Source organism: Larus michahellis, chromosome 4 (genome assembly GCF_964199755.1).
Source record: "Larus michahellis chromosome 4, bLarMic1.1, whole genome shotgun sequence".
In the NCBI taxonomy this organism is placed as follows: Eukaryota; Metazoa; Chordata; class Aves; order Charadriiformes; family Laridae; genus Larus; species Larus michahellis.
In genome coordinates, this window is record NC_133899.1 from 64,240,565 (window position 1) to 64,265,006 (window position 24,442).

Genomic DNA, 24,442 nt, shown 5'->3' on the forward strand with positions numbered 1-24,442 from the left:
GTAGATACTAAGTTTGCTCTTATTGTAATAAAATGAACCAGATATGTACCTAGTCTGGGCTAAAATGCTATTGGATCCTTTAATTTTCTTTGACAGAGCCATAAAAAGCTATTTGACAATTCTTATTTTCTTTCCTGATTGCACAATCTGCGTATTTGCAGCTGTCATCCCACTCACAACAGGACCTCTCAGAAATGAATGACCACAAATATAATACTCATATGGTACGATCGCGTATTCTTACCAGGGAATTTGTTGTGATGAAAACAAGAGTCTGGACCTCAGATAGTGATATCTTTTACAAGTCTTCTGAAAAGCTCCATAAAAATATTAAATTAGTGACAGCATAAAGACTGAGTTGGGGAAGGTGGCATTAGATAGACTTGCGGCACAACACTTCTTGAAAATGACAAGTCCATTTTGGAATAAAAGGGAGATTATGGGGTTATTATTTTTAATTACAATAAGAGAAAACATGAAGAAATTCTTTGTAAAGTAACTGAAAAAGATGCACCTATACATGCTAAAAAGCGAGTGTTGGTGCACTTGCACCGTATATGTGAAAACCCTGATTTCAGCTCTCTGATGCAAGTTGAGCACCTGCAAACATTTTGATGGCTGGGCTCTGGAGTTAGTCTCCTTTCCTACGATGCATCTTCTGCCTGGATCTGCTTTTCACATACTTAGCAATTTAATAAAAAATTATTTGTGCCAGTCACAAAGAGGACATAGACAAATGGAGGTCACCAGAAACATGGGTAATTCACATGAATTTAGAGCAGAGACGTACTCTTGCTGGTGGGAGTCTGCCATGTCCAAGGTGAGTTAATGCAAGAGACTGAGACTCATCATTAGGTTTCTGCATCCAAAACGAATAACCTAATCACATGGCTGGGGAGGAGCTCTCCCTTCTGTCAGAAATTCTGCCTGACATTCCTCAGAAATATTTCCATCTAAACCAGTACGTCTTGACAGGTCATTATTGTTCCAGTGAAACAATGCTTTTTATTAAAAAAAAAAAAAAAGTTTCATTAACTGATATTTATTCTGACCAACAATAGTATTAGATTGTAGAGTAAAATCTTATTATGGTTAATTGTTTGATCCTGATGCAAACTCATAAAGGTCATGTTTGCTGTTGAGATCCCGTTCTTTTGTGCCCAGAGGGAATGTCAACCCGGGTGTGGTTGTGGCCGTGTGTTGGGGGAAGATGTAGCTTAAAGGCTGTTAGAGTTCCCACCACTGCTACTGTTACCCTGAAATTCACGCACACAAACAATCCTCAGCTGGTTCTTCAGGGTAGTTTTCTAGCTGTACTGATCCTCCACAGCAGCACAGAGCCATCAGGGAGGGATCAGCAATACAGTTGCTTGATTTACTCAAAGTTAAGATAGGTTTAGTAAAAACTATTTCCATTATGATGTGAAAAAGATGTGTTGAGAAACAACTTTTCATGAATTTCTAATGATTTCTGTTAGTATTCCAAACTTTGCCAACTCAAGTTTATCTCCCAGAAGTGTTATTTGGTGAATACTTGAAACTACATTTCAAACTTAAAAAATTCAACATGAAGTTTTAATTTTACATTTTAAATTCAGATTTATTATTGTTAATGATGTATTTAATGATGTTTCAATAATTTATAACTATACTATAGTACACTTCTAATTTTCACTTTCCATTCCTAAAATCATCGAGGGCAGCTGATACTTAAATGCAAGTTGAAACATTTTATCTAATTTTCTAGGTCAATGTGTCCCCTTTTTGTATTGTAATGAAACAGTTTGACACGTTAGCACTGTGATTTAAGAAACAAGGAGATCACTTAGTGTGCTATTAGAGTGCTAGGCATTTTCTGTCCCTTCGTGTTAGCTGGAGTCTTTTTCTTGACCCTGTAAACCTCTGATCCCCTAATTAATAAGACAAGTGCTTATATTCTTTTCTACATCAAAGCATCACCTGCTTCTGTTGCTGGTGGAACAGTTTGATATGTTGACACTTTGATGTAGAAAATAAGATGAGCTGTTGTAATCTGCACTAAGTAGCAGCTGCTAATGTAAAAATAACAGAATGGTTAGAAGTTGGATGTCATAATATATCACAACATGACCTGCTCTATCATGCGGTACGTATTTCTCTTATCGACATGATGTGTAAAACATAAAAGCATTAAAAATAGCGTAAGATAAAAACATTTCTTCAATGGTTTAAAAACATTTTTCCCGATATTTTTTTCTTGCTTATTCATTCTAGTTCAGAATGAAAGAAACCTTTGCTCCCCCTCCCAGTCTCCTGCTGCCCTCAGGAGACACCTGACCTCTTACTGTCCGGCTAGCCTGCTAGTATCAGCACAAACATACTTCTCCCCCATGAGAAATGGGGGCAATTCCCAGTTGTCCATTTGTGGCTAGATTCCATTTCAGACTCCAGATAACAGAGGACCAAAGGAGCAGAAAGACCTCTTATTGCCATCTTTCCCCATTATACAGCCCTACCAAATGTAAATGATTGAGTCCATAAATTGCAGAAATGACCTTTGAGACTCTCCAGACTTCTCATCCAGCCTTCTTCTAATCCATAGAAATATCCTGAATCAGTAGAAAGCAAGCTGTTGGTGGCAACTATTACTGAGTTAAGGAATACCTGCATGTTAACAGCAGTCAAGCCGGGGGAAAATGCTTTGGGTGGGAAGGGTGTCACTTCTAATGGGGTTAATTTTAATCTCAGTTAAAATAAAATAAGAACAACTCTTCTACAAGAAGAGTACTTATCAAGCAAGAAAGTTGTATATCTTAGAAAACAGGAAATATAGAGGCAAATGAAAATTGCCAGAGGTTAAGCTAAATTGGCCCTTGGAAAAGAAATTAAAACAAACAATATCATAATGACTGAAATAAGAACAAGGAAAGAGGAAATGTGCCACCTCTCTGAGAATGGCATGGAGATCAAGGATAATCCGGATTAGGTCCGAAAGTGTGCAATTTTGTTTTTTTTTCTCTCAGCATTGGGCAATGATGATGTCAACTATGAGGACAGAGGTTAAGAAAAGTGACTGTATGGAAATGGAGTACATCATAACTGTTCAATAGACCATTGTGCTCAGATTGAGATAATGGATGGTTTTCATCCCCAATTCTGAAAGACCTGGTATCTGAAGTTGCAGGAACGATAGCAAAGCTCTTTAATAAATCCTATGAGGCTGTGGATGGTGTAATATGACCAGGAATTAACAGAGGCAGCATCTGTATTTAGAAGGGCAAAAAACATAATTCTGGCAATTGCAGACCAGATAGTCTTTATTGTGAGGCTTCAGAGTAAATTTGGAAGTAAAATGCTTTTAAAGCGCGGATCCATCAACAGTGGATTGAAGTACAACTTTTGCCCAAGTAAGATCATGCAAGAATTCTTCTTTGGTATGATAACCGGCTATTTAGATAAGGAAACTCGTTAAATATAAGCTGACACGTAAGCTTCTATGGGGTACCATATGGAAAATTATTAATTACAGTGGAGAATGTGTATGTTGTTATTTTACAAGTAGGCACAAGCTTAATGCAGGAAATACTGCTTGATGTTAACTGCGTTCACCCAGTATCTCTTGTTTGGAAGGATGGGCACGTTGAGCTCATGTCTGTCTGCAAAATGTCATGTACCCATGAAGGAGATGAGGGATTAGTCAAAGGCAATAAGGAACTAGTTAGCAGGAAGGCAACAGCAAATAGCTTTGAAATGAGAAACGTTAAGGTCCAAGGATTTCACTAGTGGAATTTCTCTCCAGTTTCTCACCAATTGGTGCTGAACCAGTTTTCTTTAATGCTGTCATTGAGAACCTTTGGCATGAAGAACAACAGTGTACCAACAAAATTGCTTGATGACACTGAGCTGGGAGATGTTATTAATACAAAGTGGAGATATTATTAACACAAAATCAGTTCAAGCTATCTTGCAGAAAGATTGGAATGGCCTTGAGTACTGGGAAAATAAAAGCAGTGGGGTGGAATTCAATGGCACCAAGTGTAAGGTATCATCATTTCAGGATGAATTAGAATTTCCACCGTTAGCTGGGTAATACCAGTAGGCAGGAAAGCAGACAGATATCAGAAGGTGACTGTGAGCAAAAGGGATGCAAGAATGCCGTGGGTAAGCTGTTTCCACTGGAGTTAGGATGTGCTGCTAGCAGAGTACTGATGAGAGATGGGTTTGAATTGATCAGGAGAATGGAGAGCCTGCTTACTGAGAGGTAACAGAAAAGGTTGGTTGTTTAGCCTGTGTAAGGAAGGAAAAATATATGCTCTCTATACATATATCTAGGTGGAAGTATATATGCTCCCTACACACAAATGAGGAAAAAAAAACAGTAAAAAGATAGAGCTGTGAAGTTTTATTACTCAAGTTCATTGAATGGTTTTTTCCTTCTGTTGGATGTTGGAAAGCATTTAGATTGCAGTTGAGGGTGCTCATGTTTTACCCTTTATTTTCCTTTGCTGAAATCTTGTATTTTTCCAGGCTTTGCTTTAAGACAACACATAGCATTGTTCATTTAAATATCTTTGAAACAAAAACAACAGCAAAATGATCAGTAATGAGATTTTCTTAGTCAAGATCTGGCTATTTTAAGTTTGATATGTAGCAATTAGCTTTTAGATTTAATTGGAAAATTTAAATTTTCAACAACTGTTTGCTAAGATGCAAAATGGCAGAAGTGTAGAAACAGGACTTTTATAGGAAAGTGGGGGTGGGGGACAGAGATGGGGGAAGGATCTACCCATGTTTAAACCAAATATGAAAACGTAGGAACTTACGGACAAAATTGTGAGAAAGAGACCATATCCCAGTGATCAGAATACCCTTTCAGGGTTAAACAGGAACTTCACTGAGGGTCACCTGTACACCAAAGTGGTGACTGACCTCACCTCTAAATTGACCTTTTCTCGGGAAAACCTCCACCAGAGGACCCTGAGTGTAATTCTTTTTCTTCTTGTTGCTCCTTCTTTACCCTGCCTTCCAAAAAAACTTTAATCAAAACTGATCCATTTCTGTGAAGAGTTCCGATTTCCACAGCTTGACATTTTCCAAAGGAATAATATTTTGTTAAAAAGTTCCCAAGCAGCTATTGTTATTACTAGAGGTGAGCTCATGTAGGATTTTTGCCATGTGCACTATGGATGGATTTCAATATACACTATAGAAGTCTTCCAAATGTTTTATAGTAGTGCAGGCACCATTATTTTAGTTAGCAATTTTACTTTGTGATAGGCACTGTTTTGCTTTCATTCTTCTAGTGAAGGAAGACATCTCTCTTTTGGGAGGATATTTGAGTCATTTATTTGTGTTTACCACTCTTCAGGCCCGTGAGTGGTGGGTCATTTTGTCGCGTGGCTGCATGCTGTGCACAAAAACTCCTGTGCTTGAATTTTTGTTGGTCTCATGCAGCTCCGTAGTATCAGCCCCACTACATGCTACCGAGGAGGTTAGCAGATGTCTACTTTTCTTCCCATCAGTTTTTGTAGCTGTGTTCTTTTAGAATCCAAAGCACCCGATTCTGCTGTTATTTTTGCTGGTGCAAACCCAGTCAAATCAGTGCAGTTTTCTCTGCTGAAAAACTGGCATAAATAAGAGTCTTCAGACTCTCGTGCCTTCTGACTTTTGTCCTGAAAAGCAAGTGGAACATAAGGTGTATTTTTTATGATAGTTCTCCAAAGAGACTAGCCGTTAATCTCTCCGTGAGTAGGTGTGTCAGCTGCAAACATTTCCTTCCAGTCTACCATTTCAATCACACTTCACAGTACACTGAAAATTGGCAAGGATGTTAATTATTGGCCTCTAGAACAAACCACCTACTTTGATTCAAGCGTGTTTTCCAATTTTTAAGAATGTTGTTTCACCTACAGAACAGTATAATTACAGAAAATAGCTTGGTTTGGCTAACATCCTTGTGTTCCACGAGTTCTGCTTGCAAGGCAGCAAGCAACACTGGGCAAGAGGCTCACCTGCAGAGGATTTTAACCTCTTGCTGACAGGAGTTAGGGCTTGCCAGCATCCAGTACATTGTTTGCAGTATCAGAAGCTCTAAACCACTGTCACTCAGAGGTTAAACATTAACGCTTTCTGCTTTTAAAGGTGAAGGAACCCTCCTTATAGTAAGACACTTTGTTTTCATTCTCCAGGGAACTTCCTGTTAAAATTTTATGAATGTCTGTTACAGGAGCAATTACAGCGGTGGGTCGTGTACCCCAGCAATGCAAAACCCTGGGTGCAGCGCTACACACTGAGCAGCCCCGTGCAGAGACTGGTTGTGTAGCTGCATTTGTGCAGTGCGGTGTTTAATAAAATTTGCCAGGAGTCAGCCATGTATCCAGGACATGATTAATCAACCAGGAGAATAAATTGCCCATAGATGACTGGGAGTTGACAGTAAACAGTAAAACACCTGCCTTGAAGACTTACAGTCTTAACAGACAAACAGGAAACAGAAGCAAGTGGGAGCCCTGTTTCAGGAGAGAGATTTTGAGGCATACAGACGGAGTTGTTCATGATTATACAGCGAGTCTGGCAGAGCTAGAGGCTGAACTCTCTGCATTTCCCTTCATGTGTTTGTAGCTCATGTAACAGGTCTTTAATTTACCAAGAAACTTTTCCGCAAGGCTGTCCTGAAGAGTTGGCAGAATCCGCAGTCAGCGTTTCTCACACATGTGCCTCTTGGTTTGGGGCTTTACAATTTGTACAATTAATAACTTACACCATGAATTAAAAACATTGGAAAGCAGCCCAATGCTCAGGCTCATGTGTCAAAGAATTGCTGTGCAAGCCCGGTCTTATTTGTTGTTACAATAATTAATCATCCACTGATTTTAAGATAATTTATATGGTACCTGGGCCCTCAAGGGAGTCCTGCAGTGCTATTGAAACTGGACATTTTAAAATTAATGGTGATTAAGCTATAGAGCCATATTAAATATACATGAGTACTTATTTCTCCTACCTCCTCTTTAACCGTAAGGCTGTGTCGGGGCTGACTACTCTCCTGACCTTACAAGCCGCATGCTGCAATTTCCATAATGGCCATGAGTCACAAGCCCTTCGCAGGGCAGTGTGAACAAACAGCGGGAGAGGGAACATCCGGGAGGGTTCACAGGTGGTAGATGACAGTGGTTTCTCAGGGATTCCCTCGCTCCACTACAAACCAGATCCTGGGTGAGAATGCAGTCGGAGCCCAGAGCAAGCTGGTGGTGCCGGTCCCAGCAGCTCCCGCTGGCTCATCGCCTGCCCATGGCTCAGGGTGCAGGTTATCCGGCAGCTGTCCTGCCAGGAACATCAGCCCGGGACCTGTGCTTCACAGACGAAGAGTCATGTGCAGACCAAGAGTCACGCATCCCTAGTTTGTGGCTGTGTTCCTTGCTTCACTCCCTATATGTTGGTCAACAGTTTTGCACTATAGGAATATTATATCATAGGAATATGAAATATGTTTGCTGAGAAACACGTGGCTAAACTGAAGAGGTCTAACTTTAGCCATTCAAAAAGTTTACTGTGCACACGAGGGAAACCATTCAAAACATCATCCTGCTGAGAGAAAAAAACTAGAAAATTTGCAATGCTAGAGCAAGAAAGGATTTTTTCATAAGAATTGAATAGGCGGTACGACAAAACAGTATAACTTTATATATGTAATAATAATAAAGCATGACTGAAATGAATGCACAAAGGATTGTTTTGTTTTCAAAGCAATACAGATATTCTGAATAAATTGTTTATCATTTGTTTGTTGTTTTGCAGGCAGACTTGATAGCCTTGCAACAAGAAAAAGAGGCCGCTCTTCAACAGTGCAAAAAATTAGAAGAAGAAATCCAGACATTGCATGTTTATTACAGGTAAAATAATTAATACTAGTATAAATCAGTGACTCATAGGGGAAATTTTCTGTACTGTGTCTGACTGTGAGTAAGGAAATGGCCTTATCAAATAGGTATTTGTTGGAAACGTGAATACATCAATGAATCAAGGCCTGCATTTCTGCTTTACTGCTCACCAACCATCTCTTTGAAATAGAAGTCCTTTTCTTATAGCCTAAATTTTCTATTAGGTTCTTCTAAGGGAAGGGGAAGGTTGCTGGCAGTTGATTCTCATATAAATGAAAAAGCTGTGTTGTAGCGATGCATTCACTTCAAAACATGAGGACAAAAGAACCAGTTGACATAAGTGCTTGTTTCTTCCCTGCTTGTTTGCACATGCCTAATGTAATCAACATAGATTTCAAAATAATAAAATCTATAGTTCTAAAAGACTCTTTTCTTTTCAACCCTAACTTAATATGTATGTTTTAATTCCTTACGTTCTGTAGCAGTACGTAGAATGAGAGAAATAGCCATTCTCTCATTAATTTAGGTGGGCTGCACTGAACATTTGCATGGATCAGTGGGTTTTCGTCCCTAAGGAAAAGCTCTGTGTGGTCCAGTGAAGGAGTTAGGTTGTTTTATGGAGTGATGTTGGGTTACAGCTCTCATTTCATCCTGACCTCCTGTGCGAGAGGGGATAGAGAGCTGCCAGCAGGTTAAAGGCAGGAGAATTGGCATCAACACAGCAGAAAATTGTGAATCTGAAGGCTGAATGTCTGTGATGAGGGATGTGGGCTGCAGAGGTAAATAATAAATGTAGTGTGAATATTATGTTCATTGGAAATAAAGAGGACTAGTTAGTTATGGCTAAAAAGCATTTGCAGTAGAAGAACTGTGTATGTTTTCAGTGTTTCAGCATTTACAAGTGAAAAATACTCGGGTTTCTAGAGGTTTTTAGAGTTTCCCCTTCTCATTAAGTTTATTAAAACTTTGGAGGGAAGTTTCAAAAACGACTTTTGTTCCTAAATCTCATAGGCATTTATTTAAAGCCTGTTAATAGTGAATAGAAACCCCAAGCAATTTGTGATTATTGCTTTTAATGAATTTGGTCAGCATTTAATATGTGCACAAATTATGGTATGATTTACCAAGCTAGAAAGAATTTATTATAGTGACCTTATTACTCACTTAAATGGGATTCATAGAATAATTTAAAAACAGAAATGCAATTTTTCTATTGATATTTCAGAAATTAAGAGTTTGCTTGTGTTGGTCTCTGCACATTGCAGGAGATTTTTCACTGACTTGAATTATGTTTTTGAGATAGTGTGTCAAGTTTGCACTAACATACAGTATTTAACAAGTGTAGTAGACAGCGGCTGCAGTTTACTGATGTAAATGCTTTAAATCTCAGAAAAGTTAACAATAATGACTTGCAGAAATCACCACTAGAATGTACCGTGTCATTAACTTATGGCCCTTAATTTGAACAGGAGAATTTCATTGTAAGTTTGATGATGGTATTTTGCAAGAGTTACTCATAAGGTGTGGAAATACTTATCTGAATATCCCCTGGGGCAAGAACTATTGTATCACTACTAAATTATACAAGTTACATAGCTCAGAACATCAAAAATGAAAGATTTTATCTCCTAACTCATTGTTCTTAGGGGATGTTCTTTTTGTAATGCGTTCTGAAGTGGACACACAGAGGCACAGATTGACTGAGGTTGGCAGGAATCTCTCAAGTTCATCTTGTCCAACCCCTGTGCTCAAGCAGGGACACCTAGAGCAGTTGCCCAGGACCGTGTCATGATGGGTTTTGATTATCTCCAAGGATGGAGACTCCACAACCTTTCTGCATAGAGACACTGTCAAAGCATACAGAGACACAGCTAGGAAAACAAAAGGCCACCTGGAATTTTTGCCTTTTGCATCCCTCACCAGGTTCAAGAAGGGCCCCTGTAAGTGTATAAGGAGCAATGTTTGAGGCCTCATCCCTATCTTTTTCCTTGGTTAGAAATTAATTGCACGATTATGGGGATGCCTATGAATATCTTAAAATTTCAGTCACAGTTTCCCATGTATTACATGAGCATCTTCAGCCTCTATCATGCAAGAGTGTGTCAGTCCTTTGAACATATGCCAAATGAGGTAGATGAAGAAAAGAATATATGGCATATGTGCATAAAGCTTTGGGGACTGTGTCAGGCCAAGGGTGGGTTGGACACAATAATCATGAATGACAAAGTAGAGAGTGCATTTTCCAGGCCATCCCAAATGAGTGAAAATTTACTGTCTGTTTTGTATGTGGAGGCTACTTAAGGAATGTTTGTGTAGATGTCTGCTGGGTCTTTTTATTTCCTTTTACTGCTTGCCATGCTATGGTAATCTAGAGCAAGCATTGAGAACGTTTTGCAGACAGCCTGTTTTGGACCGAGGTGGAATTTTTGTGCTTTGATCCAAGTGAGTTAGCTAGATGATTTTGCTGTTCAAGACTACATTTCCCTGGAGTTATTTCTCTTTTGGACTTCAGGGCTCCCCAGTGAGCAAAAAGTAGGCTTCCACACACGCTCCACTCCTCATTTGAACTGTAGAGCTGCAATGAGACACATTATTATGCAGAGTACGCATTTCCTTCACCTACTGTTCTCTCATCCCTTTGCGAGCTTCTCCCACCTTCTGTAGTCTCTGGGGTGCCAGCATGACAGCAGCTTGGGAATTTTGGCTTCGTTTGGTGCCTTCTCCTAATGGAAGACCATTAGGTCTTCCTTGGCCTTAGAAAAAGCATTTTCTCATACTTTTCTTCCTTGTTTCCTTGCTTTAACTGAGATTTCTACATCATCCTTTAACTTAAGAGAAACAAATTTAAGAAAAAAACCCAAATACTAGAGGCTAAAGTTAAAGTGTGCAAGGGATACCTAAAGCCTTAACACAACCACATTTTAGGGGTTTGGTCATAAAAGTAATGACTGTGTGCATATATTAAGAATTTTTGAAAGCACATGTGTGTAAACAGTAACTTTAAAATGTGTATTTTTTTTACTGATCTGTCTTCCACTAACGTTAGTATAATTCAGAAAAAGCCAAATATCATTTTATTACACAAAATCAGGGAAGAGATGTTTAGGTCCATAATATCCATATGTGTGAACATGCAACAGTATGGTCAGGAAGCTGTAGCATTTGCACTGTAAAGAGGGACTGCGGGTACTGCTCTTGTTCAGTCTGGAAAAAAAGTATTTTTCTTTCTTTGGTGGCTTCAGGGAGACCTAACAGCAGCCTGACAGTGTCTATGAGCAGGTTATCAAGAAGGACAAGCTCTTTCCAGTGTTGCATGACAAGAAGGTGAGAGACAACAAACTTGAATTGCAATTAGAGAGTTTCAGACTGGTTATAAGGGAAAACTTTTTCACCATCAGGGCTGTCCGTCATTGGAACAGGTTGCCCAGAGAGGTTTTGCCATCTCCATCTTTGGAGATTTCCAGTGCCTGACTTGCTAAAGTCATGAGTAACCTGGTCTGATCTCATAGTTGATACCACTTTGAGAGGGAGGTTGGTTGGATTGTGACCTTCAGCAGTCACTTTCAACCTGAATTATTCTACAATTCTGTGATCTGGTAGCTGCTGCTGCTTGAAGCCATTTCATTTTTTTCTCTAACTGTGGAAGAAGTCTGTGTTGTAAGGCACAGTTCTTTGCAGATGAAGTGGAAGGTGAATCCTAACAGAAACTGGAGTTTCATGGAAGGTCATAAAGACCCAAACCAAAATTAAAATGAGCTTTTGGGGAATAAATGATGGAAAATTGATTCCTATATGAATTTTGACTTTCTGAAAAGAAAGCACATCCCAGAAAAATTCCATCCTTCTTTAAAAGAAAAGAGAAGTGAAAAGGAGAAAAAGAAAAGGAGGAAGACACTAGTTTAGATACAGAAGGGAGAAGAAGTTGGCTCCGAATAAAGCTTGGCAGGTTCTCTGCTTCTGTTTGTTCTTGTGTTGTTTCTGTGTCATGTCTTAAAAGGAAAATTGCATTTGCTGGATAGTAACCCAAAAATACCTACCAGAAATTAAAATTTGCATAACAGTTTGTAACAGTATAGAGTTTCTAGCTTACTAGTATAATTATTTCAACACAGTTTCTTTAAGCTAGGGATTAATGCAAATCATAGATCCTCACTGACCAAAGAAGGCTATATCCAAATAATCATTTTTGAAGTATGTGGGAGTGTTAATCCCACTACCTCTTCCTCACATGTCTCTGTTGTTTGAACATCAGCACAAGGTTTTTATTTGCATATTTTTCAGTTATGTGGTGCGTCCATTTTTATAACCAGTTTCCTTCTAGTTCAGTAGCGCTTCAGAAGTGTACTTCTCCTACACGTTAAAATGCTGACAAAGATATATGCTATTGCATACTTGTTATTTTTCACATATTAGCTAAAACAATACAACTGTGTATGAGAAATATAGCTCTCTATAGAGAAGTACATATATATTTTTCCTTTTTTTTTTTTTTAAGTCTAAAATATTTCGCTGAAAATCTCTGGTACCATGAGTTTTCACAGCCAAATAATCTGAACAAATTCTAACTAGTACAGCAAAAGGTAAGCCTCTAACATATCAACCCCATTGCAAAGAAAGATAGGAGTAAAATAAAAATACAGGGCTATCTTTACTTAAAAGTATGTTTTTGATAGGTTTCGTGTTGGGGTCAGATGCAGTGATGCAGATTCAATAAAATGTTTACTTTCCAGCTGTATAAGAAATGTGCATCTGCATTAGTTCACACACTTTTGAATGAAGCTGCTGAGGATAAAAATTTTTATATCCAGGCTCTAAGGTAAAATTTAGGGATACTTTTAGTAATTTAGAGTAGTTATTTCAATGACAATTTAAGAGGCTCCTTTGTGATTTAATCAAGTGCTGTAAAAGCCATATATTTGCCAAGTCTGATGTTCACAGGGGAGGAAGGAGGACAGTGAAAACTTTTTGCAAAAAATCTTTATCCAAAGGTTCTTCCAATTTGCTGTTGAAATAGTTGCAGAAATAGTTGCAGAAATAGTTGCAGGCTGGAAGTCGCAATGGGAAGAAACTTACATTTATTGCAGCAAATTTCCCAACGAACAGACATTTGAAAAAACTGGCAGTGTTAAAATGAAATTTAAATTATAATTCTTTTTTACTCTCCTGAAGTTGAGATGAAGTAAAGGTCTGAAAGAAAGATCATAGTAGCATGGAGAGATGGAGCTTTAATGGCAGATACATGTCACCCTCCCAGGAGACGCACGTTGCAGAGTAATTGGAACTTCTAAGTCAGAACCAGCATGAGAGAAAAAAAGCTTATTTTACAGTTATGTGACAGTTTTCAATAGTGAAATAGAAGAGTATCTTCAGTAAAACCCCTTGTAATAGTAAATAGTGTGACCTGAAAGAAATATTTTTAGAATCAGACATTCAGTCAATATGGATAGCTTCTTCATCAGAACTGCACATTTTTTGCTTTCTAACCAGTTGTATCACTTCTGAAAAGTTATAAACTGTTGAAGAAGTTTAATAAAATTTTAATCTAAAAGTTTCTAATACTCTTGATGCTTCAATTAAATTGGAATTCATGTTTAAGTGACATAAGCAAATGGTCAAAATAACAATTGTTCTTATGGGTGTCCATATCTTTTTCACAGTCTCTTGTAAAATGACGTGGAAGTTCATCTTTTTAAAGATTGAAATTGATTGACGTGAAAGAGAAGAGAATCAAGAGGTTTTTTCTGTTTCCTCAAATGAAAGACTTACAAGCACAGGGAAAAACTCAGTTTTGATTTTAATTACAGAACTAAATCACCCTATAAAAGGAGAAATAGATGAAAAAAAGATGCTTTGCAAGGCATTATTTGCAGTTCTGAAAATAAGGATGTTTTCTATTCAAGCTCTGGATACAGTGGTGCGTGTTTAATTTACTTCCATTCTATAGTTTCATGGCCAATATTATGGAACATAATACTCAGATGGTACCACTTCAACCATCCTCCATGGATTCTGTGCATGGATATATAACGGTGTAACTCCAGTTTCAAGGGCTACTAAAAGCTATAAGTTATTCTACCTAATATGTCAATATTCATCCTCTTCTTGTATTCTATGTGGTTTTCAGCCACTGCAGCAGCAAGTCAGAATACAACTGCCTAAATATTTGGTCTTCTGTTCTCTGACTGACCCCTGCTCAAACATTTCAGCCTGTTTGTTCTGCCATCTCTCAGTCTTTTTCAGAGATTTCTTCGGTCCAGATTTCTCTCAGGGGGACATGATGTGTAGCAGAAGATTGGGCTGCTCTAACATCCAGCTTCCCAGTCCAAGTGAAGTGGAACCCATTTACAGTGGGATTAGTGAGGCTGCAACCACTAGTGCAGAGTGGTGATCTCAGTCCTTCCGCTAAAGCAATAGCAGGATACCTCAAGCACCTGCCTCTGCAGTTGACCTCAGAGAACTGGTCTTTTCATGGCTGGTTTTTTATCTCACTTTTTCAGTTATGGCCGTTGACTCATTTTCCTGCTCTTGTCATCCTATCTGCTCACAGCTATTCTGGCAGTTGCTGTCGTTGTTTCAGTATTAGTTGCTTTAAACAGAACATGGTATAATTACAGTCATTAAGACGAATGACCGGATAATGATATCACTGTAAACTTACTGTTCTTTTTGCAGAACGATTTTGGGGAGATCAGGGAGAAGATGGCAGTTGTCCCTGTCCTTGCAGCAGTGAATTCTGTTTTCCCACTTCCAAGCAGAGGAGACATTCTCTTTTATATCAAAGAGATGAGGCACTTGCATCTATAATACAGTGGCAGACAGTGTGATATGTCTCCTTGTGAAGGAACCTAACCCACTGCAATTCGATACAACCCAACATATGGAAAACAATGGCTCTGTAAAGGAACACTATAGTTTTTGTTTGTCTTTCATTATTATAAAAAAACTCAGGTACTATCCAAACTATATTTCTTAGTTTATTCTCTACATATAAAGTCCCACTGATTTCCGTGGGAGATTTGGACTTGCAAGGAATGGCGATTTAGCCCTTGTTCGTGGTTTAGGTTTGTGGGGTTTTTTTAACGTGCATGCTTTCCTCCTGTTTGTTTCTTGAACTGAGTGCTGAAATCAGTCAAAAATGGGGTGTTTTTTTAAATCAGATTGGTTAAAACCACACCTTCTCGGAGCAGCCCCTGGAAGTTTCAGTGAATTTTAGTCAATTTGTGGGGGTGAGGGCAGCCAACACCCTGGTAATTTGGACCTGGGATTTAGAATCCGTGGGTTCAAGCTTCTTCTCTGTTACTGTGACACTTTCCAGTGGGGTCCTGCAGCCCCAAAAGAACTGGGGCTTTAGGTTGGTGGGTCTTTCTCACTCTAGTCCCATAAGAATTTTCCCACTGGTAAACGCCTCTGGCTTCCTTCCCTTTGTCTCCTTATTGCTTGTGCGATCACAGCTCTTGTTAGTGCTACAAGAGATAAAAGCCCAGGGAAAACAGATCAGTATGAAGTTTTACTGGCGCTACTGAGACAGCTGTATTTCCCAGTGTCTTGGTGCAGGTAAGCAGTGGAGGCAGAGCCCTACCTCATTATGCTTGTTATCCTTGTTATCCTTACATATTTCATACTTTATTGGAATTATTATCCTCTTCCCCCTGCCCCGTTCCCAGACTTATTGTTCACTAGCCTGGAATTGATCATAGTCTCTCATTCTGCATTTACTCTACTTTCTAGCAATAATAAAGTCAGAGAGACTGACTTTATAAACCAGTGGATAGGGAACTTTCTTGGGAGTGTGGCAGACCAGACTCACATCTGTACTCCAATTAGTATTTGACCATTTGCAGAGAAGGGGGGTGGTAGAGAGAGACTTCAGTATATACCATAGGCTTGGTGTTTCCAGTGCCTGTTTGTCAGTCAATGAAAAGGCAAAGCAGTATCTGAACCTATTGGGGAGGAGGGGGTGTCTTTTTTTTGCCTCCCAATGGAATATCTTAGCCATCAAAGTGCTCCCCAAGATTCCTCTGTCTCTCATTCATCCAGAGACACACACGAAAAATACCTTTGAATGTTTCTCTTTTTGCCCTGACACGATTTTGAAAATTTTCCCACCTCACTGGGGAAAAAAAATTTAGCATGGAAAAACAATTTCCTACTCAGCTTTAGTGATTTATAAAAACTTCGAGGGAGAGGAAGCACTGAACTGTCAGAGATCCCAGCCGCCTGATGGAATAACAAGCCACCCGACGCCATCCCTGCAACCAGCACCTAGGTGAATGTAGTACACTCAAGTTGCCTTGTGCTGCTGTTGACTCAGGCATGGATTGGTCTGACCTACATTTTATGAAATCTTTGTGCCTAATGTTTCCAGGGGCTGGCTCTTGGCCCTCAGGGGTGCCTTGCCAATGGGAAACGCTAAGCAGAAGGTCTGAGGAGGAACATGAGCAGCGTGAATATGGACCAAAGTGCCTAACGTGCTCTGTGATGCAGTTTTAATTTGTACTGTGTACTGTGCTCATTCTTCTACTGCTTCTGTGTGTTGGGTGTGTTATATTGGCAAACTTTCTCAAGTTTTTAAAATCAGTTGAGGACCAACTGGTCACTAGTGCCTAGCACATTAAAGCTAATAACAACTCATTATACTGTATTTCACCAGGCTTGAGCAGACTTCTTCCCTACCTATTTGCTGTCACGGAGTAATGTGAACTAAAACAATGCTTACCTTGTCGTTTTTCTGTGATGGACTTTTTCAGATGAGTTTCTGCTCTTCTCTAAGAGCAGGGATTTTCTTGACGGAAAGGAATTCCTTGCCATCGGATGCTGATATGGTCTCACGACTCTGTATACATGGCCCTGCTGGGTTTCTGTTAGCAGCTCTCCTTAACCTGGCTGATTCTTTCCCCTTCTCTTTTACTTCTGTTCTCTGTGGCTTTCTGCTATGACTTCCTCAGTTTCTCAGTGAGCTGAAAAGTCTAGGAAGTGTAATTTTGTTCTGTGCTTTTTGGAATAAGTACATAGCTAGAGGTTTCTAGGAACTGTTTTTCAAATTTGTTAAAGCCTAATAAAGTAGAGTTATTGGAAGGAAGGTTTAAAGTCTCTGGAAGAGCTACCTGCGAACAACTGACAGACTGCTACTGGTAGGTCGGAGTAGATTAGTAATACAAAGTATTCTACTCCGGTAGAAATACTTGTAAAAATTAGGGTGTTGAGATCGGTAGAGTTAATATCTACTCTGAATAATGTAAGGATACTCAAAAGAAACATTGGAAAATCTATAAAGAGGATATGCAGGATTATGAAATCTGTTACCTGGTAGAAAGGGTTTGTGAGCAGAGGCTATATATTCTGATTCTGCCATTGAAATGCTGGATGAATATAAATGAATCACATCAGCAAACTCTGCTTTGGCTGCTTTATTTGTATAAACTGAATAAGAAGTTTTACCATTTTCCATAACACCTTTAGAGATCTATGACTATGAAAATGTAGGTACTCCCACTTTAAAACGAGGGAAGGAGAACAGACGCAGGATAAGAAGCAGCCCTCTCTAGAGCAAGTTAAAGAAACACAGGAAAACTGTGTGTGTAATAAGAGCTGTTTAAAAGACAAATTTTCCCATGAGAAGTTTGAGAGAAAATCTAAAACTGCAAAAAGATAATTCGGCTTGCCATATAAATATTGTATGAAAGGGAATTTCTTTTGTTATGAATATGATATTTAGAAATAAAGTAATAACATTGTCAGGAAGACTTTAAATGCCATTTCTTTTTTGTTGATTTTTCACAGGACATGTTTTTATGTTAAAATGTCAATTCAATAATAAAAAAAATGTTCATTTTGCTGTGTTTCCGTTCATTCCTCTTGAGCTGAAGAACTGAAACAAAACAGCATTTCAAGTTGAAATGTCAAGGTGAAAGGAAAATTTTCACTTAGAAATTTGCCACAGGAAGCCAACATATTTTTTGTGTTGGAATTTACATCTCCCAATAAAAAAAAATATTTGTTTGGTGAGAAGACTTTCCACATGAGCAATTTTCAACCAGTGCTAGACATAACATGGCTTTTCTTACTTTGAGCTTAACCCTGCTCGCCGTGGAGTCAATGGGAAACTTCTGTTAGGAAGTATCTAGGAATTCAGGTGGCAGGAGAAGTCCTCTGCCTGTCACAGAACACAAGCCAGCAGACTACCCACCTGTTGTGTTTACAAAGAGAGAAGCCGAGAGTAAGGTATTTTCTTTTTTCAGTTGCTTTTTTAAGTTAGAGCTTTTATTAAATTGCTACACGCATATCATGCTGATGCCTTTTACTGGAATATTTTCCGGTTTTACATTCCTTCCACAAGCTGCTTTTCTAACTAATGTGATAGAGGCTTGCGTTTTGGAAGCTGAAGGGTTTGAACATTGTGTCCAGCATTGCATAATGATGTGTTACTCATCTTGCACGGGTAATTCGTCCAGCATAGGTGTGAAGGCTGTCGTTTTTATAGAGGGTAGGGACCAACTTGGAAGCGTCAGCTGCAGTTATCCAGTGAAGAAGTGGGCCTGCTGGGATTTGCACAATTCTGAGCCTCTCAAATATTTGTGTAAAATGAAACATATTAGTAATAGTTTGCTTTCATAAGCTGCAGTTCGTATGGTCATGACAGGAAGGAGAAGCAGCACAGAGCACTTGGTTTTTCCTAACACCACCAAGAAAGCATGTAAGCAGCATTATGGAGCTGCTGTCTCACTAGCAGAGAAGCTTGTCTGGCTGTGAGTTAGGAAGGAAAAGCCACAGAAGGAGAGGGAGGGAGTTACACTGAGTGAATCATCAGTGGTATTTTTTCTTTGACAGCAGAGTTTAAAGAAGCTTTTCCCCTACCTGAGCCACTTCATGTTTTGGTTTTGTCTTCTTTTCTCTTAATCTGTGCTCTATCAGTGATACAGATTAGAGCATGGCCACCCACAAATGTTTTCATGAGCAACACAGAAGTGCTGTGTTTGTTTCTTTCTTTCACCTTCTTCACACTGCTAGCTAGCCACACTTAGTATGAAGGCTACTGAATTGAAAAATACAATATTGCAGTGTGTGATAGTAAAATTTTCTTCTGGAGACTGGTGAGTGGTATCCTGACTGAGTAAAAGGGCCAGGAATCAGATTTCAGAAGGAAGAGAACTTGCAAGTCCTGTAAGCTCAGGGTTGAACCCACTGAGGTTGCTGATGATTGGAGCAAAGGAAGTCATGGTCTGCCACACAGAATCCACCATTGTGTGTCTCCCGTCATCAAGAGAGCTATTTTTATGCAGTTTTTGCCACTTTCTTAAGGCTGCTGCTTTCATTTTTGAGAGAAATTTCTTGGCTCTGATAATTTAAGTACTTTTTCTTCGTTCTCAACATTGTTGTTTCTTCCAAGCTTTCAGGGTTTATAGCATGTCTCTCTACCATTCAGTAGACACGGGGATGAAAACACTGATCACCACAAAATAAGCTTTGAGATGCCCAGACTGTTTCAAGAGTTAGAGTAGGAAATAATTATGGCAATTGTGTAAAATTTGTTCATAAATGTTAACACTATAAAAGCTGTAACAGCAAGGATTCTCTCTCTTTTCAATGTAAATTTGTATTCAGCGCTGGCCAAACTAAACTCATACGTGCAAACAGTATCTGCCCAAAAGCCAATAACCTAAACTGTAAATACAGTAGCTTATTTGGGATTTGTTTGCTTGTCTTCTATATTAAAAAAAAAAAAAAAAAGCCACAGCAGGAAAGTAGTGAAAAAAAGAAAGAGTGCTCATTTGGCTTTTGTATTATTTATTTGTTATGTATTTATTTTGTTAGTATTTCTGGTGCTTGCAGCAGGAAAAACATTCCTTTTGTTTCATTTATCTATGCTTTTAAAATAACGTAAGTAAGAAGTGTTGGGTAGAAACAAAGTGAAGTCACAGTTGGATATTACTGTTACAAGATAGGAGATGACAATGGTATCTTTTTAGTGTATCTGTTATCTGTGGTGTCATTAAACCTAATGATGTGCTAAATAATAAAAGCAGCCTTATCACATCACAAGGCCTTGAATTGTCTCAAAGTTGCCATGCCTGTGGGTTCCCTTTGGCTTTCGGAAAGGGTTTGGAGTCAGAAGAAGCTGCAGTTCAGAGTGCGTTTATGCGATCAAAGCTCTTTAGACAGATGGCTGCTAGCACTCCAAAATGATTAAAATATGTTCCAAGCAACATCAGTCTGTGGGCTTGGGGACCCAACCTTTCATTAGTCAATAAAGGGTCTTGAGTTCTTGAAAATGAAATCTTTAAAAGCTAATAAGGCTGCTGGTTTGCTCTGAGCTGTTTCTTTGGATTTGCAGTTGTGGATTGGACTTGGGCCAGTATCTGTCCAATAACATGAGGCTTTAAGAAAAAAAAAATCTGGTTACAAGAGGCCTCCCAGCAGATCTGCCAGCAGATCTGCCTGTTAAACAGTGTGGCCAAAATTTTCAGTCTTGGATACGTAAGTTTAGGCACCTGAGTTTGCACTTAGGGAGCTGGGAAGGGACCTGGAAATGCCCCTTTGGAAAGCCAGTCGCTCACTGGAGCATAGTTTAACTATAGGCACCAAAGCTTGTTCATTTTGACCTATTCTATTTTATTTTTAAATCCTTGTGGGTTTACCCAGGAGCATCTCTACAATACTTTCAGGGTACTATAACCAAGACCATTAAGCAAGTTTTCCAGAGCTTCTAGAAATCAGTAATATTGCTTACAGCGTTCCCAAGTGTTGTCAGTGCTTGCCAAATATGAACATGCCGTAGTATAGATTGGTGCTGCAGCGCAGTTGGGCTTATTCTCTTGTCTACACCCGGCTTGTGAGAGGTGACAACTGGGGGCTTGTGCAAATGTGAAGTGTCTGTAAACTCTGAATGTCTGTCTGAGGGCAGCAGGAATAAATGTCGTTTAATAAGATATTAACAATTCCGAACCTTCTGTTTCTTTTTTTTTTTCCTTTCTTTGACAGCGGAGAAACTGCTCTCACAATTTGTAAACTTCTGAACTTGAAGTGTTCTTGCCCTGTAGACTCTTTCCACACAAATCTCAAAATCTGAAGAGATGTAAATTCTCTCAGAAATGCCTCAAGGTTTAGCCCACTGCTGGTGAAAAGAGAATGTATTTGAAAACACATCAGAGTTTTGACATACACCAACAGAAGCAGAGCAAGTCATGGTGATCCCATTAGCTCAATGTGATCCCATTAGCCAAATTGTTCAGCCTGTCTTCTTTCACCTTGGGAACAGCTCTCGCATTCCTTTTGTCAGGACTTGATGGGGCCGGCAACTGAATTTCTTCCCCCTCCCACACCATAGTTACTCAGAGAATGTCATACTCCATTTCTCTTTCCCAAAGCCTCCCGCTGAAGGTTTCCCTGTGCTTCAGCTTGAACAGCCAGTGAATTTTGCTCGTCATAGACATAGGCAAGTTGTTACTGTCTTTTGATAAATGTGCATCAGATTATGGGTTCTGATTTTTTTGGCAAGCTGATTTTTGGTTTTGTTTGTTGCAAAATATCTGGTTTGTGTGTCCCACAGCTTTTTGTCCACCATCTAAACAATCCTGTCATCTACTCTGCTCTTACAAATGACTTCTGAACTGGGTCACGTTCTCCCTAGCTCTAGGCATATAGCTCCAGGCATAGGTTTTTAACCTCTGTTTTTCAAATTCCTGTGAACTAATTTTTTTCCTCAGACAAAACTAAGACCTCACTTCCTCCAGAGTAGGCCACACAAGACAAAAGGTCTACACTAAAAGCTCAAGACGTAGTGAACATGCCTGTTTCTCTCAGTGTCTCCATTTCTGGAGTTCCTTGTAAACAGATATATTTACATTGGACTTGAGAGTTCTCCCATTGATTTAAGCGTGTTCTGAAGTGGTCCTGTTATTTTATCTCTACTACTGTTGTGCCTCCTAAAATTTAGGAAGTTGACCTAATCACCTAAATGAGTAAGAACTGCAGGCCAAGGTGATCCACAGAGCCTTCACCAAATTGTTATCATTTTAAGGCTTGATAGATAACGAAGAACTAGCACTAGGAAAGAAAACTATGAAGAACAGATTCACCGTGTCTTGGGAGCAAACAGAATTTCTCTCCTTAGGAATTTTGTCTCTCTTTATATCTCCTAACGTAATAAACTTCGTATCAATCATGTTTCCCTCTACTCCAGGGAATCACATCAACCCTTTTATTAAACAAACCAGCATCCTACATTGCCTGTGTTGCCTCTTTTTTGGATCATTTTTCTGAGCTGTGCAGAAGCTCCATTTCCAACAATGCCACGTAACAAGAAAGTGCTGCCAAATGCTCCATCCATATACTCAGGTCTGAGGTTTACAGAGAATCGAGCAAGACTTCAAGAGCGACATGAGTCTGGAGAAGTGGATGATTTTTTACATGCTGCTGAAGTGCTTGAGGGCCCCTGCTTTGAATATTCTGTTTTGCCATTGTTTTCATCTGCAGTTGCAAGTCCTTGAAACTTGTAAACACCAAGTTCTAAAGGTCTCCATTTGGGGAGCGGAAATGAAGGGCCTCTTTTGGAATGTTTTTTCTTTGCCTCTCGATTCCCCTAGCTGTAAGATATGAATAGTGCTACTCATGCATTTTTTGGAAAATACATTGATTTAAGCTTTCGTTATTAGATTCTGCTAAATGTTAAGTGGGGTAAACATAAATTTATCACAGTAGGTATTGTATTGCAGCAGTCCTTCTGAAATGCAAGTACAGAACTGCCTTTTCCAGACAAACCATACACTGTGAGTGCCCCATTAATACATTTAATGTTTAATGACCAACTGTTTCTCCCGCTTCCTCTAAATTACTGTAAAGTTACTATTCCAAGGAGAGAAAGTAGCTTTTTATTCTGGCAAAGACTGTGGCATTCATCACTTTGAGTGAGAATGTAATCTCAAACAGTTCATAATGTTTCCTCTGCTAAAAGGCAGCAAGAATTTGGAAGCCTTTGAAATAAGGATGAGGCTGCAAGAGAGAAAAAAGGTATCTGCTTTCCAGATAGGTGAGTCCAGTTGTTGTATTAGTTCAGGTTGGGGGAGGTGGGGGGAAGCAGTTTTGGTCAAATCAATGAATATATATATAACTTTGTTGTAGAAATGTTGCGGAGTTCCTTCTTTCTGTTTGTAACAGTGCAGCTCTTTATGGTTGGGGGGAAAAAACTGGTTGAGCAAAGGAGGTGTTGAGCCTGCCAAAGTTGATGGAGGTGAATTTGGATAGCCATTTAGTGTGGAACAGCTTGACGGGAACAGAGAAGAATGTAAAATGAGTAGATTGCTACAGATTTATGCTTGCCAGAACAAAACAGGTAAATTGTTTGTGAGTTTAAAGACCCTGAGTTTGCAGACTTAAGTAAAGACATGCCTTTAAAAAAAATCCAAGAAGATGTTGATATAATGATATTTCTTTTGAACATTATGCTGGTGGAAGGTTACAAGAATGTCGAACACTTAAAAATGATTTTTACTCAACTAATGCTTCCATAATGGACGTTAATACTGTTGACATTACTCATGGATTGAATGCAAGCAATTTAAACAATAGATAGTATCAGGTGCTAATAGATCAAGCGTAATTACTCTTGATGAAATAATTTTACACAGTTTAGCAAAATCGTTTCAATTATTCACTGTAAAAGAAAACATTGAGTAAAAGTGAAAATACTAAGCTTTCTCCTCTAGGGGCATTGTATTCATTTCTGAGTCATATTTTTTTCTTCGTAGCAACCTTTCCTCTATAACAGCTTCCAGTGCAAGTTATTACAATTCTTTTTGCATAAGATAGGTCATGTGAAGTTCAGCTGTAGGTGGGGCCACTGTGGTAGATTGGGGGACAGTCTTAATAGATCCGTTTCATTAATTAAGTCATGCATTTTTTTATTAACAAAACCTGTATGTCAGGTTTAGCCAGCTGGGAACCATTCTTATGGTTGTTATCTTTGTCAGAAGGAATATTGTGAAAATAAGGAATTACTGTACACGCTTTAACTCCTGATTAAACAGAGGAATGACATCCGCTCACCCACTGTCCATGAAAAAATAACTTAGGGGCATATCATAGGCTTGATTCATAGGTTCTGATCTTACATATCTCATTAAGGTAAAAAGTCTGTACATTGCATTCAAAATTTACCCTGAAGGATTTGTGTCATACCTGTCCCATGGTCATTGAGGTAAGCAAGGTTAAGATCAAAATTTCAAATATCTAGATTATTTATTGTTTCTTTTTACTCTTGAAGGAACTTTTTCTTCTTGCCCCTCTTTATGTATAAAGCAATATTTTCTTGTATTCTTTCTCTTCTGGTGTTCTATTCCCAGAGATCAGGAGGAAGCAGTAAGATTTCCAGGAAGCATTTACTTGTACTAGACACCCAGAACAGTGTAAGCACATACTGATGGCCACAGCCTTTAGCTTCTCGATACAAATAAATTCAAGGCATTCTGTACTAGGCTTTCTCCTGGTCCTCAGCAGGAAATGCACTAATGACTTCCACTATCATTAAAGATTGAACTGGGAGGAGCTTTAACCAAAGAAGAAGGAGAAGTAATATGAATTTATTCCTC

At 39.0% G+C, this 24,442-nt stretch overlaps 1 protein-coding gene across 4 annotated transcripts in view; it reads left to right on the forward strand.

Moving 5' to 3' along the window:
• Nucleotides 1-24,442, forward strand: part of MIPOL1 (mirror-image polydactyly 1) — a 192,331-nt gene that overhangs the window by 129,160 nt on the left and 38,729 nt on the right. For all 4 annotated transcript variants that reach the window (XM_074585190.1, XM_074585188.1, XM_074585187.1 and 1 more), the window contains one exon: nucleotides 7,777-7,871. In XM_074585190.1, coding sequence (XP_074441291.1) covers nucleotides 7,777-7,871 — 95 coding nt within the window. The remainder of the gene's footprint in view (nucleotides 1-7,776; nucleotides 7,872-24,442) is intronic.